The sequence below is a fragment of the Heteronotia binoei genome, chromosome 1 (genome assembly GCF_032191835.1).
Source record: "Heteronotia binoei isolate CCM8104 ecotype False Entrance Well chromosome 1, APGP_CSIRO_Hbin_v1, whole genome shotgun sequence".
In the NCBI taxonomy this organism is placed as follows: Eukaryota; Metazoa; Chordata; class Lepidosauria; order Squamata; family Gekkonidae; genus Heteronotia; species Heteronotia binoei.
Window position 1 is genome coordinate 39166472 of NC_083223.1, and position 25249 is coordinate 39191720.

General features: G+C 43.8%; 1 protein-coding gene across 1 annotated transcript; it reads right to left on the reverse strand.

Moving 5' to 3' along the window:
• Positions 1–1005: 1005 nt before the first annotated feature.
• LOC132567984 (uncharacterized) lies at positions 1006–22577 on the reverse strand. Its single transcript, XM_060233528.1, has 20 exons — positions 22463–22577; positions 19034–19161; positions 18024–18170; positions 17388–17459; positions 15909–16076; positions 15715–15811; positions 14121–14338; positions 13212–13365; positions 11763–11971; positions 10980–11097; positions 9812–10017; positions 5915–6032; positions 5650–5816; positions 5458–5558; positions 5249–5379; positions 5101–5151; positions 4641–5026; positions 2046–2142; positions 1761–1865; positions 1006–1138 (listed from the first exon to the last, which is right to left on the reverse strand). Exons 1-17 carry the CDS (start codon positions 22515–22517, stop codon positions 4782–4784), a joined length of 2385 nt encoding a protein of 794 aa, XP_060089511.1. The 5' UTR covers positions 22518–22577; the 3' UTR covers positions 1006–1138; positions 1761–1865; positions 2046–2142; positions 4641–4781.
• Positions 22578–25249: the final 2672 nt, after the last annotated feature.

Sequence of the window (25249 nt, forward strand, 5' to 3'; positions counted from 1 at the left end):
CTTGGGCCAGTCACAGTTCCCCCAGAACTCTCTCAGCCCCATCTACCTCACAAGATGACTATTGTGGGGAGAGGAAGAGAAGGGGATTGAAAGCTGCTTTGAAACTCCATAATGTATGTGACGGAACCGGCCTGATTCTGCCTTTAGACCCGGTCCTGTCAACTCCCTATTGAGTCGCCAACTCCTGGAGGGAGCTATTTCTCCTCCGGCCACTTGGGCTCGCTGCCACCACCTGCTCAGTCTAGGGGTTCAAATTGAGAGGAACAGGACTCCCAATCCCCCTCTCCAGCTCTGAGGCCAGGCCTCAAGGTCCTCTGCCACCCTGTACTTGGGTATCACAGAGACCACAGCACTTCTTCGGGGAACCCCTGGAGGATTGGCACCTCATCCAACTGCATGCCTTCCCCCTTCCCCAAGGCCCCCTTCATAAAGCAGCGTGGTCTAAGCGGTTGGGATCTATGTGGTACAGAGTTTGACTGCCAGCATTCAAAACAGTAAAAATGTTTAATAAGAAGAGAAAGAAAAATAAAACCAAAAACAGTTACATGTAAAAGTTTAGCACAACACCTGATCAGCAACAAGAAGGACAAACAAAAGGTGGGTTTAAACGCATCCCCTCGTCCCTGGTGTAAACTTGCCCTACCTTGTGAATGACTGCCTGGGGTCCCATAGGCAGGAGCCCACAGGCTGGCAACCTCTCTCCCTGAGTGCCAGCTGAGAACTGGCCTTTTCCTGCCTAACTCAAATAAATAAAACAAAAGAACTTCCTGCCCCTCTAGGAGGCTTTCCCCCTAGAGTTGCTGGTTTAACTCTGGAAGGGAGGAGGGGATGAAGGGAGGCTAGGCCAAAGCCTGCTTCAGTAGTTTAATGTTCCCTTCCAACGAAGCACCAACATTAACTAAGATGGCGTTCCTCCACAATGTAAAGAAAAGCAGGGTATAAAAACTTACTCTTCTTTTATTAGAAAAATGGTTGCAAGTTATCAGTAAAAAAGACCACTTCTAGTTTGCATTTCCCATTTTTTAATTTTTGAAGCTTTTGACACAGGCAGTTTAAGTATAGAAATGTCCATTTTTAAGCTTTTCCAGCTTAAAGCAATGAAGCCAGGGGCTTGTTAATTTGGATGGTACAGCTTCATCTAGAAGAAAACAGCAGTAGTTAGTTCACAGACATCTGTGTACCTACAAAGCAATGTTATATCCTATGCAGATTTCCTCCTGGGCACTTTTGTCCTCCGATCCACTGATCATTATGCATTACAGCAAATGGGAATTGGCTTTGTCAGATATTCCAGGTACTCAAATTCATGTGGTGGCTTCTGACTAGTAACTCAAAACAGCACCCTCCAAACAGTCAGGGGAGGTGCTGTGGCTTAGTGGGAGAGCATCTGCTTGACATGAAGAAGATCCCCGGTCCAATCCCTGGCACCTTCAGTTAAGGCATCAGGTAGAAGGTGATGAGAAAGACCTCCACCTGAGATCCTGGAGAGCTGCTGCCAGTCTGAGTAGACAGTACTGACCGTGATAGACTGATGGTCTGATTCAGTATAGGGCAGCTTCATGTGTTCACCTAGCAGTGGGGCCACATTAAAGATCTGTCAAAATTTGCTTCGTGGGTCAGGAAAAAGACACCTTATGCCACATTTTAAAAGGAACCCTGTGTGCACACCTTGGGCCTCTCATACCAGACTTAATGATTGATTACTCTCCGCCTAGCAAGCTACCCTTGCCAATCTTTTTTGTTCAGCCCAGGATACCCACCTGATTTTTTTTGCAGGCCTAACTCCTTTTTTCATATATGAATAAAGAAGACTGGCCCAGTCATGACATAACCATGGAGGATAGGATGGGACTCAGAACGCCAATCTAAAGAATGAAGGGGAAAAAAAACAGAACCATTGCTGAAATTTAACAAGAGCTGGTTGACTCAACTATTATTTTAAAAAGGCAAGATGAATGGTGGGGTAAGATCTGAGGTAGCATAGAACAGCTCAATGTTAGTCCCATACACAGATTGCATTGCCCCAGATTCAATGCCATACACACCAGGCCTCCCCTGGGAAGGGCATTGCTCTCTGCAGGAAACAGCATCGTCAGGAGGATGAAGGCAAATGCTGGTGGCCACTGTGCAGTGGAAGTAGACCTGGGGTGTGGGAGACAAAGATTTTTTTACCATTAGGGCTTGCTAGAAAAAAAATGTAAGCATAAACCCATTATACTGCAGTGGTCCCAAGGTTTACAAATGGCTCTGCATTATAAGCTTTGCATAAAGGGGGCAAGCCTGGAGATATCAAAAGAAATGGCATTGTTTCTTCATGTTCACTAGGGCTGCCAAGATCCCGGTCCAGGTGGGGGTCCCCCCGCCTGGGAGGTTCCAAACCCGCCAGCCCACAATGGGTTGGCGGGGGGAACCTCCCCCAATGTCATCGGTGTGATGACATCACCTGGAAGTGACATCATCACTCTGGTGATGTCACACGGCAGTCACTTTAGGCTGGGCAATGTTGGGGACTTGGCAACCCTAATGTTCACAGATATGGCCTTCAAGTGCCCATCAGGACCAGAAGAGGGGAGCTTCCGGCCTCACCAGAGGGAGGGGGCAGATGGGTGTGTCTGCATGGAAAGAAAATGCAGCATCAGAAGCTGGAAATGAGAGGCAAACCGCTGCTACTGTGAATTGGCTGAAGGACCTTGGAGGATACATGATCTCCCGGGGATCTGATGTGGGGGAGTTGTGATCTGCCTTGTAGGAGTGAGTCTGCACATATATTTGTAAATAAAGCAAATTCTACAGAAGTGTCCAAAGTTTCCATTTCACTTTCTTCTAAAGGGAACAGAGCTGAACTGATGTACAAAAAAAGACTATGGTTTAGGGTTGGAGATTATGGGGAGCCTCTTAACACATTTCTTCCACTATATTTCAATGTTAGCATATTGTGGGGAGTTTTGGTAATGATGCCTCTTGCCCTGACCTAGATAGCCCAAGCTAGCCTAATCTTGTGAGATCTTGGAAGCAGGCCTGTAGCCATGGGGTGGAGGGGGAGGCTGTGGGGGCACTGCCTCCGACTTCCAGGCAGGGCGCCCTGACTCCCAGGGGCCCCTTCATGGTGCAATTTTTTTTTTATTTTTTTGTCATGGCTGTCAGCAAAGCATCATCAGTGGCAGCTGGAGCCAGGAGAGCTGAGCAAGGCACAGTGCACTGCAGCAGCAAGAGCAGCAGGCGGAGAGGAGAGAGGCAGAGGAAGCCATGTGGAAAGGGCCAGGGAGGGGGAGGGATGGAGTTGCTGGCTGCAAAGTGCCAGGGTGAGGGAGAGGGAGGTGGAAGGAAACCCCCCTGCTTGCATGCAATGTGCAGTCCTTTCTTGATTCCAAAGTTTTAGGGTTGGCTGCCTTGATTTGGCCATTTCAGAGCCTCCGGCTTTTGCCCCTACAGAAAGCTTCTGAGAAGTGGCAAACCCCGCAGTGGATGGGAAAGGGTGCCCCCCCCGACTTTTAAAAAAGGCCCCTGACTTTTAAAATGCTGGCTACAGCTCTGCTTGGAAGCTAAACCAGGGTTGGCCCTGGCTAATATTTGGAGACCAACAAGGAAATCCAGAGTTGTGACACACATATGAACATATGACGCTGCCTTATACTGAATCAGACCCTCGGTCCATCGAAGTCAGTATTGTCTACTCAGACTGGCAGCGGCTCTCCAGGGTCTCAAGCTGAGGTTTTCCACACCTATTTGCCTGGACCCTTTTTTGGAGATGCCAGGGATTGAACCTGGGACCTTCTGCTTCCCAAGCAGATGCTCTACCACTGAGCCACCGTCCCTCCCACAAACAACTCTGAACATCTCTTACCTTGAGAAACCTCTGGGGTTGCTATAAGTCAGTTGTGACTTGACAGCAGAAACAAACAAAAATGGTGCCTCTTAAAATATATAATATGGGTGTTTGAGAGAAGCTGGTCTGAGGACTTTGTCAGTCGGCTTGTGAAGAAGCTGCAAATGCAGCAGAACGCGATTTAAGCTGGTGATTGCGTGAAGGCAAGATTTTCTCCTTCGGAAGCAGACATCAGTAGAAGGACTCAGTTTGGAATTTACTTCTGAGTAGTAGTGCTCCTTATAGACTTTTTGGAATTTTCCAGAGTCACCTTGGGAACTGTGTTTTTGTTTGGGACTATGTTCTCTATGTGATTTATATCTTTGGAATGAATTTTGGATGCTTTTGCACTATATAATATAGACTTTGGGAAATTTGTCATAAGTGTTATGTATTTCTGACACAGTTGTTTTTTAGACTTCTGTTCACACTGTGTTGCCATTGTTTACTCTGTTGGCCTTTGACAGAGCTGCAGCATCTCACACATGCTCTTTCCCCCATTTGTACCAAGTGTTAGATTGCAGAAGATACTTTGCATCATATAGAATGGAACACCAAAGCACCTCAATTTATAATAAAGCTGCCCATCTACCACTTCATCTGAATTTGTTTGTATGGTTAATAGTATCATCTGGGAATGGTGCCAACTGTTAAAGGCTGCTTGATTATGGAAAAGCCATGCTCTGGGGGAGAGCTGCACATTTCTTTAACTATGAAGGTCACATTTAAGGCTACAAGATCATATTTTGCTATCAGTTTCATCACTTTGTCATACCTCCCTTAGAGAAGTCAGCATCTGTATTCCCACTCTCTTGAAGTGATTGGGATGTTTCACTCTGTCAGTTTTAACTACTGGATAGAAGTCCAACACAGACCAATTGTTTTTCTTCTTACACCTGTTTGGGAGAGATTAATGTCATTTGATGAACAACTTTCTCCATCTTGACAAAGGTGATATAACAGCTCCAACTACTTGCCCATCCACAATAAAGTTCCACTGAGGTGTGCCGATGAATTCTTTTGACTCCGATATCCAGCAGTTTTCCAAATATAGCCAAACATCAGGAGCCTCGTTTTGTAGTTCAACTTCAATAAATATGGGTTCCCATGAATACTTTACAACCGTTGAATGCAGCTCATAACGTTCTGTGAAGGATTTATCTGGAGGGGGAGAAAAGAATGATTTTCAGAGTTGTAAAGATTGCTTAGTACCCCATTCCCCCCAAAAGTCTTACCTTTGAAGACATTTAAGAGAACATTCAGAACTTGTCTTGTTCTTCTAGAGCCTGCAAAGGATTAAAACAAAAATTAAAGCATCATCATCTTGCTAAAGAGAATGTGACCACATATTTCCAGATTTTTGTTGACAACCCAGTTGCCTACCTGCATTGTTGGACCTAACCGTCATGGTACCATATCCAAAAGGAGAATATGTGCTAGAAGGCAAGGAGCCATCAAACAAAGCGTTTTGCATGAGTGTCTCTTTGGTAGGGTAGTAGCACAGGATGGTTAGTCTGCAATGAAAAATGCTTTTTTAAAGTTTGTAGCCATTTTAAAAAGGAAGAAGCTAACACAATTCTAGTCATTGCTACCTGAATTCTGGATCTCTTGTGATCATTGGTGATCCTTGCATTGGGAGAATCTCTTTTTCAAAGGATATTTCATTTTCATAAATTAGATGATCACCTTCAAACTGTATTGGGAACAATGATTTCAGGTTTAATCTGACAGAAGGTGTTTGGTTTTTTCAACCTCTCCTTCCCCACAACTGTCAAGTTACTTACCCTCAGTGAAGTCCCACAACTAGAAACATGGAACTGAAAAAAGGCTTGTTCCTTGTTACTGTCTTTAGGCTTGCAGGCAATATCCTTCAGTCTTGTTTTGCCCATGTTAATGGGTGGAACAGTCTTCATGAAAGCAGATACAGCTATGGTTCCATTAGGGTAACAGACTAAGAAGAGAGAGAAACACAGGGAGAAGAGTCCTAGTCACCGAAGACCCCTCTCCCTCATAGTTAATTTTCAAGATTTAAAGTGGAATACAATTAACCTATAAATTCTGAGGAGTGATAACTGCATCGAACAGAGAAGATATCCAAGGTTTCCATAGTTTTGGTTTTCTTCAGAGCAAGGTCAAATCGAGCTTGAATTCTTTCAAGAGAGACCACCTTTAAGGAAGAGAGAGATGGATGAGATTTCATCTAACTGCTCATTTATCTCCTTGAATCTCAAGCAGAGAGTTAAGTATCTTGGCCATTCATGTTAAGATTTGCAAAGTGTGTGTTTGTGTGTGTATGGGGGGTGGGGAGGGAATTCAACATGTGCAGCTCTTCTAAGAAATAGGGACAGTATGAAAATAGTTAAAGTATGACTGATGAGACAGTTGGACAAGTAGGGGAACCATAAGGACTTGTGGAGGACATTTCATTTTCCCCCTCTACAGTATTACAACCTTGCTGAGCCCCCCCTCCCCCAAACTTTGTCCTACCAGGCACTCTACCACCCAGTCTCCAGAAATTTTCCATCTTGGAGTTGGCAACCATACTGGGCCCAGTTGCACAGTCTTGGAGGGGAGGGATAACTCACTTCCCTTGTATCCAAACTATTCCTTCCCCCCCCCTCCCCTTGGTAGCACATATATCCTTACCCTTCCTTGCTTTCTTCTCTCCACTTACCAGCCTACCTTACCTGCTTCCCCAACTTCAGCTATGTTTATTATTTATTTACTTCATTTATACCTTTGCCTTTCTCCATAATGGGAACTCAAAGCAGCTTACACTATTCTCATCTCTTTCATTTTGTCCTCACAACATTTTGGTGAGAGAGGTTAAGTTTGAGAGTGTGCACCTGACCCAAGGTCATCCAGCAAGTTTCAATAGCACTGGGCATCCAAACCTGGGACTCCTGTAGCCTAGTCTGAAACTCTAAATACTACACCACACTGACTTTTGTGGGATAGCTGTTATTAAACAATAGCAAGCAACCCATCCTGTATGAAGTTATGTATATCAGGACATATGTTGTGTCTGGCGTTCGTCCCGGAAGGTACAGCACAGCGTGCCTGTGGGTTGTGCCTTGAAGGGACGAACACAGCCCGCCTATGATGATCAGTGACAGGAAGTTTAACTGGCCAGGATTGGACCTGACCAGGAAGAAGGTTGTTCCGGGAAATGTATATAACAGGGGACCCAGCCCCGCCATGTTGTCTTTGTGATGTATTTGCTAATAAAGCATGTTGCCATCTGAACGTCTCCGACCTCAGTACAGTACACTGGTGACGAAGGTGGGATACCAGTGAGCAGAGAGCAGCCTACAGTGGTCTGAGTTCTAGTGCTTCTGCAGCTGAGGTCATGGCTACTGCTCCCGGACAAACCCTACTGGCAATCGACGTCACCTGGCCTATGGCAATCATGAGTGGACCAGATCAACTACTACATAGATCTGCACAAAATGGAGACAGCAGCCAAGAAGAAGGTGCTTCTCCTGAGTTCATGCGGGGTGGAGACCATCCAGCTGATGAAGCGACTCATCGTGCTGACCACCCTCGCAAGGGCCACCTACAACCAGCTGGTCAAGGCGATGATGAACCACATGGTGCTCCAGCCGTCCGGTCTCACACGCAGGCACATGTTCTACACGAGACAGCAGAGACATGTGGAGTCTGCCGCTGAGTATCTTGCGGAGCTCCGTGGATTAGCCCTGAGATGCAATTTCATGGGGGACCTAGAAGAGATTCTGCTGGATCGCTATGCGGTTGGAATCTGGGAGGAGAAAAAGTGCCGAATGTTGCTAACATGCGACGACAAAGACATCAACCTCGTGAAAGCACTTTGACAGGCCTTTGAACTGACACACACCAGCCCTTCCAAGAACCAGGCTGCCACTGCCTTGATCTTGGATGGCTCTGATGAGGAAGGGGCACACCAGCTTCACTGCCAGCCCCGCATTGGGCTGAAAACATCAACCCGACCATGGACAGCGGAGAAGCCAAGCACCAAATGCACCAGCTGTGGGGACCTACATGAGCACCAAGACTGCCCCTACCGCAACGCGTATTGCAGAAGCTACGGAAAAGTGGGCCACATTGCCCAAGCTTGCTTCCACCTTCACCGCAGTCAGAGCTTTACGGAGGGTTTTTTGCACACACGGGATTCCTGACTGTAGTGACAGACAATGGCACCGCTTTTACCTCCCAGAAGTTCCAGGAATTCCTGAATAGGTATCTCATCCGCCACATACAGTCACCCTGCAAGTAACAGCCAAGCAAAGTGCATGGTTCGCACAACCAAGGAGGCCCTGGGTCGCATAGTTCAAGGGGATTGGGACCACTGAATGTCCACCTTCCTATTTGGGAACAGGATCAACCCTAACTCAGCTATGGGCATAAGCCCTGCCGAGTTACTCATGGGCAGGAGGTTAACCACCCGGCTCGATAGGCTACACCCCAACTGGGCCCTGGACCTCCACAGCTTCCCTGAGACCAGGGAGGCCACTAGGGAGTTCTTTCCGGGGATTCGGTCTATGCCAAGAACTTTGCAAGCAGGCCGGAGTGGATACCGGCTTGGGTGCTGCGGCTCACCGGGTCCTGCTCATACAAGTTCTCGTCGGAAGGGGGGCAGCTCCTCCACAGACACATAGACCAACTTCGCCACTGCACCCTGCCGGATGAACCGGCAGGGCCAGGGGGAATGGGGAATGGGGAGAGCAGGAAAAAGATTGTTCTGGGAAATGTATATAACAGGGGACCCGGCCCCATCATGTTGTCTTTGTGATGTACTCGCTAATACAGCATGTTGCCATCTGAACGTCTCCGACCTCAGTACAGTACAAGGTAGCAAGTGGTTGCTGGCATGCCCGTCTATAATGATTCCTTTCTCAAAGGCCAAAGCACCTTCGGAAAGGGCTTTGCCCTCTCCCCCCCCCCGCCTTTTGTTGGCAACAACCAAAGCCTGAAGTCTAGTAATACTGTAGTAGTTGCCTAGCAACAGTCACAACCACTGCTGACAGAAGCGCTGCTTCTATTATTTGGGAGATTATCTCCCCCTCCCATATTTATGTGGGTTTTTCCCCCCCAGATTTTGTAGTAAATCTGGGGCTTTTCTCAAGTTTGTAGAAAGATCTGGCTTGTCTGTTCACGATCCCAGTCTCTGGGTTTAAATATTTACACATGGTAATATTGATTAATAATTTCATATGCCCCCTTTCACACAAAAAGTAGAGCAAGAAAGAAAAGATAGTAGAGGAACCAGTTCCAACCCTTTTTCAGCCCACAGTTTAAAGCTAGCCTCTGAGCAACAAGCAGAAGAGCTGCATTCAGTTTCATTACTTGGCTATTTCTTTCCTGTTATTAGTTTTACTCAGCTTTCCTTATAGTGAGTGATACATATTTTATCTTGTTCTTGTCTGTAACCCATTTGTTAAATATTTGTAGTGCTGTACCAATAATTAAAAGTTTTTGATCAAACTTGACTTATCTAACCTGACATTGCTCAAACATGATTTGCCTGCTATTTTTTCTGGTTTAGGAAAGCTAGCAAGCCACTCATTAATTTCGAACCTCATCACTGTCTTAACCCCTCCTCAGTTCACCTGTAAACCCACAGCTCCCTGCAAGAGGAGAATGATGGGAAAACAAACCATCTTAGTTGTAGAATTGCCAACCTATAGGTGGGGCCTGGAAAAATCCTAGAATTACACTGATCTCCATACAGCGATCAGTTCCCTTGCAGAAAATGGCTGCTTTGGAGGGAGAATTATACACTCCTGAGATCTCTCCCCTCCCCAAACCCTGCCTCCAATGCTTTATCCCAGCAAACCTCCAAGAATTTCACAACAAAGGGATGGCAACTTTAAGTTACATTGAATATAGTAAATCCTGCTCTGCTTTGGTTTCTAGCTTCTCCACCAATTGAGTTGCAAGCTTTAGATCTTAATGTTAATTATATACCTCATAGGTAATCCCAGCAGCAAAAAGAGGCACTTGCAACACTAGATGAGTATTGTTTGTGGTGATCCGATATCCATTTGAGAGGGCAGTAGCCTGATTCAGAGGATTATTGTCAACATATAGGCTCCAGTGTTGGTATAGGCCTGAAACTGAAATAGCTAAATACATATTCTCTTCGTCACAGTACCCAACTCCTTTTGGCAATTCTGTAAGGGACAGATAAAAATCCAGAAAATGAACATTAAAATAAGCTATGCAATGGCTATCCCATTCTCTTTTTAGAGGATTTGACAGGTTTTTCTATTAAACTTCTCTCAAAGGTAGAAAATTCAAGCACTGTTTTCATATTTCTCCATTTGGCAAACATGAACGCTAATAGACATCTCTGGTATGGTTGCCAGGCAGAAAGAATGGGGGTGGGGACATAGGGAGTGGGCATGGCATCACTGGGTCACTTCTGACTATAACCCTAAAGTGACAAAGAATAGCTCTATGAATCACTGGAAACTCTTGAGTTTCACCATAGAGTTTCTGGCTATTCTTTGTCACTTGCAGGTTGTTATCTAGGAGTGACATAGTGACACAGCTGCTTTTTAAAGGTTTTCTCTTGCCACCTCTCCCAAGAGACAGGTGACAATGAAGCTTGCCTGTGGAAGGCCTGGCAAATTCAATAATTCAATGACCTCATTCAATGATTCATTATCTCTGCAGATCTCAGAAGTTTTACACTACAGGCACTTATTACTATTAAAACCTAGAGGAATGAAGACAGAGTTCTGTCTAAAAAAGACCAGTTAGTCCTGTGTTGCAAACCAGAAAATAAGTATACCAGATCTGAAAAGGACTGAGACTGTTATTGTAAGCTGAACTGCTCTTGCGATCATGCCAGAACATTACAGTTGAGTAGTATTTGCCAGACCTTGGAGGCAGGAGATATTTCGGATGACATGTCATCCTGACATGAGTTAAGTGAATCAGGGATTGTTTATTTTAAGAGCAGCTATTCAGAAAGTTTACTAGCTTCATCTACTCTATTGCACTGTTTTAATTTCTCCCAATGGTCCACATCTTGGGGGAGGGGAGTTCCATTTAAAAAATTGTTTGGTTATCATGCTTGGGGCTTTGGCTAACCATCCATAAATCATGGCTTAGCATACAGGCAACTTACCAACATCTGCAACTGCACATTCTATGTCTGCAAAATGGTGATAGGGCATCCTCTTCGGACCCATGCTCAAAGTGTAGTTCACGAGGAGGTTATATCTAGTCTCATTTCTATTCACATACTTTAAGGCAAATTGAAAGTTTAAACATCATTAGTTTTATTGAAGAACAATATGCCAGTAAGTTCCTGTTTAGCTAGAACATTAGGATTTCATTAAACAAAGCTCTGGTGAAGACTACTGGAATTTTTAAAAGCACAGCCATGCTGCTGAATATTCATATACATATGAACATATGAAGCTGCCTTATACTGAATCAGACCCTTGGTCTATCAAAGTCAGTATTGTCTTCTCAGACTGGCAGTGGCTCTCCAGGATCTCAAGCTGAGGTTTTCCACACCTATTTGCCTGGACCCTTTTTTGGAGATGCCAGGGATTGAACCTGGGACCTTCTGCTTCCCAAGCAGATGCTCTGCCACTGAGCCACCGTCCCTCCCCTTCAAGATATGCTGGTTAAGAATTGCAGACATCAAAGGTATTGTTGGACCAATAATTCGACATTGGCCAAGCAGTGTTAGGAAGCCTCATTCTTGCAAGGGAAGGGTACAGTTAACAGCAGTTTTGGTTCAACCTCTCATCAAGATTTGTGGCCAAATTGAAATAAGATACTTAGTGAACACCTAGCTCTTCCTACTCCCAAAATTCTCTAGCAGAAAGTTTATGCTACTGGTTTAACCACCATATATGCTCCTGCAAAATAATTAAGGGTAGGGGCCAAGCCATCTTACCTCCTTTAACACACTGGGATCATCAAATGGTACTTCCAAATTAAAACTCTTTGTTCCATTAGGGAAATGACTTTCATTGACCTTGTAGCCCTTTTGCTTTGCTTCCTCTGGAGACAATGGTTTACCATCTATTGTAAGTGCTACTAGAGTGACATCGGGAAGGAAAATCCCAAAGGCCACATCAAATAGTCGAGAATCTGGAACTGTGTCTGGGAGAGCAAAAAGCATTTCATCATTGGCAGGTCATGATGAATTTTAGATTTCTTAAGTAGTTACTTTCAGTGGAAGGGAGAGGAGGGATACAAGGATGGATACAAGTATAAAGGACCTCTCCTATGCACTCCCCTGTATTCCTGGGCTCAAAGGACCCCACAGGTTCTAGTAGCCACACAGGTTGGGAAGCTGCAGTGGGCAGGGAGAAAGATTGCCTTCTCTTCTCTCTTGGCAGATCACCATTGACATAAGGGCAACTTTGTCTCCTTCCACACCTATTAGATCATGAAAGTGACCTCCAGAATAAATTCCCCAGGTGGAGAGAACTACTGTGGAGAGAGGAATACGGGAAAGATCTGTAATTGTTTGCACCCTCTGCTGACAGATCATAGGATCCAACCCAGTCTGTTTTATGTGAAATAAGCCTTTAGATTACATTTTATTGTACTTTACAATGTGAAATCTGCCTCAGCCAACAATTTGATTTTTTAAAAATCATGACTTTGTAATCTAATCTATATGTTAGTGTGGCATACTAGTTAGAATGTCAAACTAAGACCTGAGAGATTCAGATTCAAATGCTAAGGTTGCCAGAACCAGTCTGTGAGAAATCAAGAGGAGGGGCAACTGTCATAAAGTTTCCAGTGATTCCTAGAGAAGCATGACATCATTTCCAGGTTTCCACAAAAGTAGCATCACTGCATCACTGATGGCCATCATTAATTTTTTCTTCTTTATTTCACCAGGTACTGAAGTGCCATCTGGAAAAGCCTGCTGATGGCAGGAGATCTCCCACCCTCAGTGGGTAGGTGCCAACCTTGTTGAAACTGTACTCTGCCATGGAAGCTTGCTGGGTGACCTTAGGCCAGTTGCACTCACTTTGTCTAACCTAGCTCACAGTAAGCAAAAGAAAAATGGAGGATAGAAGCCTGATGTAAACTGCTTCAGGTCCTATTGAGGAGAAATGTGTGGTATGCATGAAATAAATAAGTTACAGAATCCCTCCATACCCCCATCATTTTTTGAAACTGATACTAGGATACTTGACTGGCCAACACAATCTAGTGTTATTAGGTCTCAAATGACAGCAGTGACATTTCTTAATAAAAGCAGACATGTTTAAAGGCAAGTTTTGTAGGTTTACTATTGCTGAGCCCCATTCCCTTCCCTTTACAAGTAGGCAGTTTTTTCATCTCCTTCCCCTGAGTTCTGAAACTCAGCCAGCACCAGACTTACTGTTGACTACTGTTGGCATCTGAGACATGAAGGGTGTAGTGATTGGCTTAATGACAGTATACTTCGTCAGGTGTGAGTCTGTATCTGTCCAGGTATGTTCCAACAATAAGTTAATACTATATATCATCCCATAGACTCCATTGGACACTGTGCTCTAGGAGAGAGTGTGAAAACAAGGCAACTCTTATTTATACTGAAGCATTTGATCTATTATAAATTAGAAGTTCCTGCCATTGGGCTTTGGGGTATCAACTAGATGTTGCAGTGTTCTTGCTAACATCTTACTTGGCATGCAATGGCTGTAGTACAATGACCAGCTGAGCAATTCCAGACCAAGTTGTTTTACTGGATGTGGAAGGTGAACAATAGTATAGTAATTATTCTATTCCAAAGTTTAAATGAAAACATCTTCTGGAAGTAGCAGGACAGCACCCTAGGAATGCCTGTCTGTGTACACTTATACACTCAGCTTGGGATATATATTTGAGCATAAGCATGGAAAACACCTTAGATATGTCAGGCCCAAGTCATTCAGGACATCAGAGCCTGTGTCACGCCTCAAATACAATCTGCCCATCCATAAGGAACTAGTTATGCTCCTACTGATGTAGAAGGAGGCAGCACTGTCTTCATTAGATACAGAAGCATTACCAAGCCAGTACACATATGGTGCTTCAGTATGCAACCATATATGTTATGGGACCATAATATACCCCTTTGTTCCAGGCACATGGGAAAAATACATGCTAGAATTCTGCATGAAGCAGTTTTACCTCCTGTTCAATTGCATTTGGATAGAATAAACTTCTACTTCTTTGGTTTGCAGAGTTTTGCTTTGTACCAACTTTAGTTCATGAATCCAGTGGAAACCTGAAAGCTTTACTACAAACATTTAGTGCATAGATTTACCTCAAGTCTTCCTCCTGATGCGCCAATTGGGATAGTTATCCAAATGTGAGAAACATTGCGTTCCAGTGTATAGCCGAGTTTCTCAGGGTTCTGTATGATTTGCCCATTAACTCCCATTGATACGTTATGGGATGCAAAAGCGGGTTCCTGCAGAACCAGTTTCGGGATAATACTTGGAACAGTCCATGTTAGGGCATCATCTGTGAAACTAGTACCATCTGTTGATTCATAAAAGTAGTAAGATTCAGGTATTGCTGGATAAAAACCAAGTTTCTCACAAAAATGTTGCCATGTACTTTAGAAAACATACTCTGCATGCAGTTAGATTTCTTAATATTTAAGAAAATTTCTGTACTGCTTCTCCAGGGAACCTTTATAAGATACTATTTTATCCCACTGGCTCTTAAGCAGGCCTAGGATTCAGCGGGAGCTCACAGGAGCGCAGCTCTTGAACCTTTCTGACAGTTCCACCTCCTTCTTCCCACCTTGTCCATTGAATAGTAGGTGCAGCTGCATAACAATCCCTGGATGAGCTCCATCACCTTTTTTTCCTACAAAATGACCCCTGCTCTTAAGACAGGCAAATCTTGTGGTAATTCTGTTGGAGAACTAGGGTTACCAATTCCAGCTAGTGGAATTCTGGGAGAATTGGGGAATAGCACCTGGGGAGAAAGCTGAGTAGTGAAATGGTGTCACAGCCAGATCAAAGATCAGACTCTTTCAGTTTCTCCCCTTCCTGCAAAGTCACTTCCCAACAAAATTCAAATTTTAAATTTCCTGCTTCCTATCCTTCAATCTTTAAAAATAACTCTCAAAATTATCTTCAGGTTTTTCTTCACTATTAGCAGCACCAGCTTCTATCCTTTAGGGTCTTTACAGGAGATATCAGTATGGTATACAACAGAGGCATAAACGTCCTAGAACAGAGGTGTCAGACATATGGCCCATCCAGGACTATTATCTGGCCCACAAGCAACTGATTACCTTTACTGACAGAGGCTATGCATTATGTCCCTGTATAGCATTATGTCTCAGTGCAAATGTCTAACAGGCAATGGAAATGGGAGGGTAGATCCTTGTACTGTGATAGCAGCTACTGCCAAAGCAACATTTTTTTTAAAAAATTGCACATCCAATCAAATCACCAATGACCATTCAGAATCCCTGCTTGGCAAAAGCTCCATCTAGACACACCCACTTTCCAAGAACACTTGGTGAGCACTAGGAAAACTGTTAGCAGGTAGCAGGTTGTTCACAGACAAAATGTTGTGGACCCCTGCTCTAGTGGAACTGATTTCTGTAGTCTGGAAATGAGTTATAATTCCAGGGTAACTCTAGGTTGCACCTGGATGTTGGCAACTGTACTTAACATTAGCATGTTTTATGTTCTACAGGGAATAGGTCATGGTTATATTAGCATATATACAATGGCTGGCACTAGGCCAGAGGAAGGCTTTAAACTTTGCTTAGTGGCGTGGTAGGGTGAAGGCCAATATGTTGTGCCTTGTATAGCTTCCCTAGAAGAATCAGTTTTATGGGAAAGACAGGAACAAACTTATGCACTTATAAACGATTGGCAGATTGAATTACTTGCCTACTGGGCATGAAACAGTAGTGTCAATCAACAGAAGCAGCCACCGTTGCTTGTACATAGAAGTAGAGCTGACGGTACTCATAGTGACTCCGTTAACCTGTGGGATATGTATGATAAGGTTACTAGGTCCATTGAAACAGGGAATCCTAAAGAACAAAGCCATTGTTATTGCTCCCAATTGGGGGATAACTTACCAATGAGAAGTCAGCTTCATTCGTTGAATAGGGAGAGCGGAGGAACACTCTTGCTAGTGTGTTATTGAAACCATAGCCTAGCTTATCGGCATCACTCACCACAGTTGTCTTTCTCCCTGAAGGAGTATAAAATATCAGCTGCCATTTGTGATATACAACCTTTTGTGCCTAAAAAGTTAGGGAGGGGGGAAAGAAGAGACATGATTAGAGTTACAAGAATCTTCCAGCCGTCTGGGCCTTGGAGCAACAAATTAGATCAGTGTGTGCAATACTGTGGTAAAATTAAGAATGAACAGAAAATATGACCAGTCTTAAACATTACATGTGGGATATAGGCAGACATCTATGTCCAGTCACGAAACCTTGCTGGCAGTCTAGGTTAGGCATTGTATGACAGAAACAATTTCACAGGATTGTCAGCTAGTTTGGTACCAGCAGAGCACTTGGGCACCATAAATTTGTCACATGGTTTGCACTCTGTAATATAGATTTCTGTAAGGAAGAATTATTTTCAGAGGTGTAGAAATGGTCTTGAATATCCTTGCAGACATTCCATCTGCTGAACATCCCAAATTCCTCCAGCAGATAGAGGAATTGAGGCCAATTACACTATTAATTTCCTATTAAGGCTACCAGTTTCACTTGACACATACCTAATAGTTCTGTCATAAGATGGAACCTGCAGGCATTGTCCTCTGGTGACTGAACATTGTTCTGTCTTGCAGCTGGCAACCCTAGCAGTTGCACACATAACCGATCAGTTCACATACAGCTTCCAGCTAGGCAAATATCACTCCTTGGGAAAACGGTATGGGAGAGGCAAGAGTTGCTTCTCCCACCATACTGTGGCTTTGATGTGAATTTGGGCCCCACAGAGCCCCCATGGGGAATTTATGTAACTGCAAATCCCTGTGGCAGTCACATGTCAAGCATAATGTGTAGTTACCTCACAATAACATAAGAATCTTTGCAATCAGACCAGTGTTTCATCTAGTTTAGCATTCTGCCTCTCACAGTGGCCAACCAGCACCCTGGGTATGGAGGCAAAAGCCTTCTCTGATATTGCCTTCTGGCTCTGGTATTCACAGGCTTATTGCCTCTGGATGTGGAGGTTCCCTTTAGTCACCATGGCTAGGAGCCACTGATAGACCTGTCCTCCATGAATCTGTTGAATCCCACTTCAAAGCCATCCAAACCTTTGGCAATCACTTCTCTAGCAGCAAATTCCACATTTGAATCCCTTGTTGAGTAAATTACTGTTTCTTCTTCTCCATCCTGAATCTGCTAATCCTCACAGGTTTATTTTGCAGATAGAACCCATGTACACCAACAATTACCAGCACCGTGCTTGCTACTGTTCTAAAGTGAGTGTAGCGATTAAGCAGGCAGATTATGACACAGATTCCATAAACCTAGAATATTTTTTTGCAAAGAGGAGAAGAGTCTGAGATGGCAATTTATGGACTATTACTTCCCTACCTCTGGCAGTGCTGATATCCATTCGGTAGTCTCCTTATCTGAAATCACAGGGACGTCACTCTTCACAGACACCTTGAAATGGAAATCAATGCTTCTCTCAATATGGAATAAAACAGGCCCTTAGGAAGCAATAGTTTATTTCATTTTCTCCTTGTAAACTGTTCATTTTGCTTATTTTAAAAAATCAAAAAGGGTTATATTTTAAAAGTTTCCTCATTCTCCCAGTCCTGTATGTAGCAGGGTTTAATGAACTGTCTCTGTTCTGCTTGTCATAGCACAAAGTAACCCATGCAGTTTACCAGAATTAAAAAAAACCCTATTACTATATCCAGGGCTTTTTTTTGAGCAGGAACGCACAAGAACGCAGTTCCGGCTGGCTTGGTGCCAAAGGGTGTGGCCTAATATGCAAGTGAAGTCCTGCTGAGTTTTTTCTACAAAAAGCCCTGTGTGAAACAATGGTGATATGGGGGGTGGTGGTCTAATATGCAAATGAGCTCCTACTGGGCTTTTTCTACAAAGAAAGCCCTGACTATATCACTATGTTATGGTATCACATTATCATCATCAAGTATAAAGCTGCAAAGGAAATTGCTTTTTTTGCCTATACTCTAATAGATACACTGACCTCTAACTTACTTCCATGTAGTTCTCTTCACACACAATTTCCCGTGGAGCCCATGGAGAATAGGAGCAGTGCATGGAGTTTCTGTATGTTGTAGCTGCCCTCATGTCTTCAGTTGAGGACACTTTGATGTTCACTTTAAGAGAAAACCTTTCATCGACCTACAATCATTTAGGAGAGTGTTCTTTTAGGATTGGGAAGAGATGTTGAAATTCTCCACAGGAGATGCTTTTGTCCTCAAAATATAGCACTTGGGAAAGCCTGAGGCCAGAGCTATGCACAAATGGGTAAAGTTAGATTAAGGCCTGTTGCATAGTAAGGATGCCCATTACATCTCCTCAGATGATTCAAGGCTGGCTTCTTTAACAACATGGAGGTCAGGAATTTGGATGGAACCTTGTGATTTTCAAGCAGTATGTTGTTTAGTATTAAATATATTTATATACTGCTTTGCCCACAGGAGGGCCCAAAGCAGTTTACAACACTGATCTCCCCTTCTCCATTTTATCAACAACACAACCCTGTGAAGTAGGTGAACCTGAGAGGGGGGGGGGGTCCAAGTGAATTTACATGGCAGAATGGGGCTTAAGCCCCAGATCCTAATCCAATATTTTAACTACTATACCACACTGTCGGTACACCAAAAGCAATGATCTTGTACCTCATAATGAGAACTCCTCTTCCCATTGGACAGGGAACCTCCAATGCTACTTGAATTACAATTCATTTCCTGTTGCCCCCCCCCCCTCCACCTCTTCTGCAAAGAGGTCTCCTGGAGTTGCCAAAGTGGAAAGGAATAGCCTCAATATTTTAAAATGGATACTAGATTTTAAAGAACAATTCTCTTGCAGTATGGAGGAGTCTCTATCACTTCTCAGACTAGAATTTTAGAGTTCCTCAGACTCCTAAGCCGATTTTATTTTTAAAATCACTCCGCTAGAATGGACTGAATAACCATGCTGTGAATGCGTCTTTCCTGGCTGCTCTTCTGAGATTATCTTTTGCCAAGCATCCTTGGTCTCACCTCATTTGTCACATGACAGCCAAGCACAGAAGCCCGGAAGATAGGATTACCCCATATATCCTCAGACAGGACATAGCCACAGCGAGCTGCCATCTCCTCACTTAATGGAACTGTGGCACCGGAGGGATCTGGAGGCACAGAAGAGCGTTGCAATACCTAAGCAGCTGGCTCATTCCAGTCAGACACTCCACACAACACTTAAGAGGTAGCTTTATCTTGGGGGATTTCTACATGCATACTCAAGATATGTGGTTCCTCTAGAATGGCATTCCACAGCTTTGTTTAGCACAGGAGGTTAGAAACACTTGGGAAAGTTTAGGGTGGCTTTTAAAAGTCTCATTGATTTAGGCACTAAACAATTTTCATTGCATTGTTCTTGAGGGGGGAAGAGAGAGAGAACACACCTATAATATTTAGGATAAATCTCATACTGACAGAAAGTGATTTGAGTCATTTCATAATTTAGGTACACCTTGACTCACAAAGAGGCATTTTTCAACAGTCTTAACTAACGATTGATGCACCTCTCTCTAGAGCCAGCAGGGCTAATCAGGCCTCAGATTCAGCAGGAGCTCACAGGAGCACAGCTCCTGAACCTTTGAGGGTTCCCCCCTCCTCCTCCCCACCTTGTCCACTGGACAGTAGGTGCAGCTGCATAACAATCCCTGGATGAGCTCCACCACCTATTTTTCCAGCAACCCCTGAGGCTAATACAATATCAACAGCAAACATGTTCTTCAGTACTAAGATCACCTAGTAGTTGAGGTCACAAACTCTTTAGTTATTGCCCCAGAGAATTCCAAGAGATTTATGCATGAAGAGTTCAAAGATAAACAGAAATTGATGCAACAGGTTAACTTGCCTCGGCTAAAATTAGACAAATCCAAGACCTACTGCAGAAAGGTTATTAGGAGTGCATTCATACCAACCCTGCTTAAAAAGCAAGTCTCACAGAGCCCCCAATTTATTTATTTAAGAAGGTTTCCAAGCTGCCTTTCCACCTGAAGAAGATGTCCAGGAGGTTTTGCAAACAGCAAAACACAATACAATATTTCACAATATACATGCACTAAAAGCCAGCCACAGGTTGCTGCCAACCAAACAGGGATTTTTGCCCACATGGAATACAGCATGCCCCCACATTTTATTAAAAACTCCACAGGATGGCTTGCTCATATTGAGCACAACTTGTGTGGCTGTCTCCTTTAAATCATATCAAAGAGAAATCTCCTTTGATACCTTTTAAAGGAGACCTTACAGAGTGGTTGCTGGAGCTGAGTTCATGTAGACGCTGCTCTTGCAGTCCCTCCGGGGATGGGGGAAGACAGCTACATGCTGCCTTCAAAACAGCAGGGTGGAGCTCTACCTCCCCTGGGTTTGCCTAGCTTAGCCAGGGTTTAGCTTCAAGTACAGCGCAGTTGGGAAGGAAGAAACACAGGACATAGAAGGAAGAAACAGAGGACATAGCAGAGTTCCATCAGTGGCTATTAGCCACAGTATATTATTGAAACTGTCTGGGGCAATGATGCTCTGTATTCTTGGTGCTTGCGGGGGTTGGGGGGAGCAAAGTGGAAGGGCTTCTAGACCCACTTGTGAACCTTCTGATGGCACTTGGTTTTTTTTTTTTTTGGCCACTGTGTGACAGAGAGTGTTGGACTGGTTGGGCCATTGGCCTGATCCAACATAGCTTCTCTTATGTTCTTATAGACTGATTGCCATTGTGTCAGCACCTCTTTACTGATGCAATGGGGTGTGGGGGTGCAACAGAGTCAGGGTCATTCCACTCATTGTAACCCTGCCTGCTGCTGCCTCCACAGGAGGGATATCTTTGTTGGAGTGACTCGGCATGCCTGGACATTGGACAAGTATGTACAGGTGTTATCTCCTTGAATTAGATGCCTCTCTTTATCTTAACTAGGGACCTGCCCTCTGACCCTCTTCTCCCTTTTTCCTCTTCCTTACCTCACATGGCCTTCCATGGAGACACATATCTCTGCAGGTTCCCTTGTAGAGACAATGCCCTCATACTCCCACACATAGGATGCTGGACAAGCTGGCCATTTGTAATAAGCAAAATAGTCTTTAGATTAGACTTCTTTCTCTTTTGACCGCAACCTGAATGTGAGCTGGATCTACTTGAATAAATGTAAACTTATCCTTATTTACTGCACTCAGTATCATGCTTCTATGCAGGGGTCGTTTTATAGAAAAATAGGTGGTGGAGCTCATTAGCATAACTCACTAGCAGATGCCGCTCCCCCCCCCCCCAGCAAAAAGCAACCCAACACAAGAAAGGGCAAGTGAGGCTGGCTAGAGATCCAGCCCAAGCAGGCCTCGCTCATTGGAGGCTCTCCTTGGATGTGCCCCCACAGTCAAAAAGCCAGCAAGCCACCTACCACCCCAAATCACATAAGAAGTGGAGAAAGGGTGGCACAGGCTTCGCCAGGGATTAATGAGGGCTTCTGGGGGTGTGGCAAAGTTCCTGGTGGCTGGCTGGCTGCCCACTCTCCTAATCCAGGGATTGTTATGCAGCTGCACCTACTATTCAATGGGCAAGGTAGGTAGGTATATGATGGGGGGAGGGCATCAGAAAGGTTCAGGAGCTGTGTTTCTGTGAGCTCCTGCTGAATTCAAGGCCTGCTTCTATGACTGGGCAAAATTCTGCTATATTAACTAAATATCCCAATAGTCTTTTCACACCCCCATATGGAACCAGCTGTAGCCTAAAAATAGTCAAGGAAACAATTCAAATAGATATCAGAACACCACTCCCCAAATCATGCCAGACCATAGACTTTCAGAAAAATGAAGCCTTCAATACTAACTAAAAGACCTGTAAGGAGGAACTTGCCTCAGTACCTGAAAGACATCCTCAACCTTGACTTAAAGTCTCACCTTGGCTTAAAGCTGGTTTATGTAGGAAGGCCCTGTACATAGATTTCATAGCCTGGTTGGGTTGAGATGGGGGTGAGGGAGACACACAGTCATCCAGATATTCTGGACCGGAGCCATTGAGAGTTTACAAGGTAAATATTAGCCTCTTGAGGTAGGCTCAGAAATGACTGGTAACATGTATAACTGTGGTAACATTGGCCTGGCCTTTCCATCCAAATAAATATGCAAGCAAAACATAAAGAGGAAAGCATATCAGCCTTTCATAGAGCTGTCAACCTCCAGGTGGGTCCTGGAGATCTCCCAGAATTCCAGATAATCTCCAAACTTCAGAAAGCAAGTCCTCTGGAGGAAATGGCAGCTTTAGAGAGCATATACTAAGGTATACCTTAGAGGCTATAGGAAATTGAAGGCTATCCCTGCTGAATCCCCTTCCCTCCCAAACTTCATCTCCAGGCTTCACCCCCTAAATATCCAGAAATTTCCTAGCCCACAGCTGGCAACCCTGGTCTTTCCTCCCTATGGATTAGCGCTCACCAATTATGTCTACCATGAAGAACTTTCCCTGAAGAAAGGATTTATCCAGCTTCATCCAAAATAAAGTGGAGTAACAAGTGTTCTCAATGAAACCTAGAAAGAAGTTAAAAGAGATAAGATTGATTCAATAATGCACTGGTCAGGGCAAGTAATTTCATTCTCAAAATCCTCCCAAGATTTATGGAATGTTATCAGGTAATGTTATTTACCTCTATGCTGTGAAATATTTCTACACCTGAGATTTCTTTTAAAAAGCAACGTATTGTTATCCATGTTCACATGTTATAGTGAATGCTCATAGAACCTACATGTACATGTTTATACCTATTTGTAATAAAAATCCAACACATGTTCATTAAACAAATGAAGCTCAGGATTTAGACAGACATTTAACTCCTTATACTTTGAATACAACATGAGAATTACTCAGTGCATTAATAAAGAAAAATCAAGTGTACACTGTGTACAGATTATACATGCATTCAGTGTAATTTGTGAACAGGCTGTTAGTAACCCTCAGAAGGGGTTCTTAACCATTTCACAAACCTGGGGTATTTAGTGTCATCTGAGGCCTCCCTATGCTGGTCTGGAGCAGCAGAAGCAGCAAGAGCCTTCTACACAGAGCAAGAGAGAGTTAAATAAACAGGTCAAACAAACAAACCAAAAAAGACAAAAAGGTCAGTCTAACTCAAACCTCTTTACCCGCAAATCAGTTTGCTTATAGTCTCCATGCTTTCAAAAAATCACAAGGCACTGCAGACTATCAATAAGCAGCTTTTACAATGTAGCTCCCCACAGACACAAGATGGGAAGAGGACAGACTTGAAACACAAATAAGGTATAGTGAGTCCTATTTATAAAGAAGATATTTGCTAGAAAATTTCCCTGAATTAGGGGCAGGTGCTTGGGGAGTCATGGTTAACCATTGAAGGCATGGTTAACCATTGAAGGCAGAGTTGTTGATCAAGAAAGACTTCTACATGGACCGCTTGGAGCTGAAATCCTAGGTATGCTTTCTAGAAAGGGAATCCCATTGATGTAGACAGGATTTACTTCTGGTCTAATTCATGCAGGATTACGGATAGTTTGTAGGGTTGCCTTATCCATGCATCTTTACTATCACAATAAACAGTTAAGTAGGTGACACTGCCCCTCCCCATCAGATCATCTCCCTCCCAACAAAATTCCTCAGGACCAAGCTGCTATTAAAGCCGTAGGAAGCAAAATGCTAGCAGTCTTACCCAGTGGACCTCATAAAACCTCTGTGGGTACATCATATGGTTAAGCTCAGTGTTACCATACTTCTAGTTGTGAAATACTGCTAATGCTTCGTTTAAAAGCAAGCATGTGATCCGAAATACACTTACAAGTTGATCACACTTATGTTTATATGAAGCTGCTGAAGAAGCTGAGAACCAAGAGTTGGGGATAGATTAAAAACAACACCACCAAAATAAAATAAAACTCCCATGCAAGTCTACTTTGAGTTGCTGCCTTGTTGTAGGCCTTACTTTGGCGTAATCATGCCTCAGGTCCTGCTGTAAAGCTGCAGTCCTAAGTATTACTTCTCAGAAGTCAAGTTCCATTGACTGCAGAAAGGTTTACTTCCAAGTAAAAACATTTAGTATTGGGGAAGCAGAGGATTACTGTATCATCTACCACATCTCATTCTTTTATTTGAACACAAGTTGCAATGTTTTCCTAGCCCTTGGTCCTCATGATTGAACATACACTGTTCATAGTCTTGTGTTTGGGGAGGGGAGAAGGAAAGTACAGACACAAAGTCTCTTTGCAGTTACCAGTTTGGGGGGTATACAATGTTAATTTCTTAATGCTTTCTTGTTTGTGTCCATTTCACTGAACAATGGGTCTTTGTGGGGTTTTTTTTCACTCATGTATGAAAATGAAAACCATCTGCTTTTTATATCAATAGTTGTTTCATTTTTAAAAAATAAGCTTGGTCTGATCTAACTAAATACCAGCGCTGGGTCCATAATGAGTTACTATTAATATGTGGGAAAGGCAATCGTCCAAAGCCAGTGTAATGTCAAATAACTGGCAGGGGCATGCATTTTATTGCCTAAAAGTGACAAATAAAAATGTCAGGATTATAAAAACAATATTCTTTGGATGAGTAATAGTCTATGGATGTCCCCTTACAACCATTCGAACTAGCTCAAGGAAGCTCACAGTTAAAGTTAATGCTAAAGAGATGCTCTTCTCAACTCTGAATGCCTTTTGAATTTTGCAGGTTACATGAACACAATTAGACATCCAGCCATCTAGGGGAAGGGCCATGTCTCACGACAGCACCATCTGAAACAGAAATCAGTAGGCTTAGAAAGGTGTAACTCTAGTTAGGGCGGAACTGTTAGTGAGAGAATCTGTCCCAGGAAAGGTCCTAAATTCTGTTCCTCACTTCTCTGATAACAATCAGAGAAGGTACCAGCTGGTGGGTAGAACTTTGCTTTGCCTGAAATCCCAGCATGCCTAGGAATGCCAGCCTCCAGATGGGGCTTGGGGATCCCCCAGAATTACAGCTCATCTCCAGACTACAGAGATCAGTTCCCCAGGAGAAAATGGGTGCTTTGAAGGGTGGACTCTATGGCATTGTGTCCCACTGAGGGCCTGTCCTCTCCAGGCTCCACCCCTAACTCTCCAGGAGTTTCCCAACTTGGTGTTGGCAACCTACCGCCCCCTCCCCAGTGGCCAAGTTGGACCTGGTAACTTTAATCATGCCCATTGCCAGCCGGACAATACCGACTTAGGTGAACCAATGGTCTGACT

Coding starts and splice junctions, on each gene's coding strand:
- LOC132567984 (XM_060233528.1), bottom strand. CDS start 22,517: ATGAAGCTGGATAAATCCTTTCTTCAGGGAAAGTTCTTCATGGTAGAC. Junction 17,460..18,023: donor GTGAAGAGAACTACATGGAA/GTAAGTTAGAGG, acceptor TTCCATTTCAAG/GTGTCTGTGAAGAGTGACGT. Junction 11,098..11,762: donor ATCCCAGTGTGTTAAAGGAG/GTAAGATGGCTT, acceptor TTTGCCTTAAAG/TATGTGAATAGAAATGAGAC.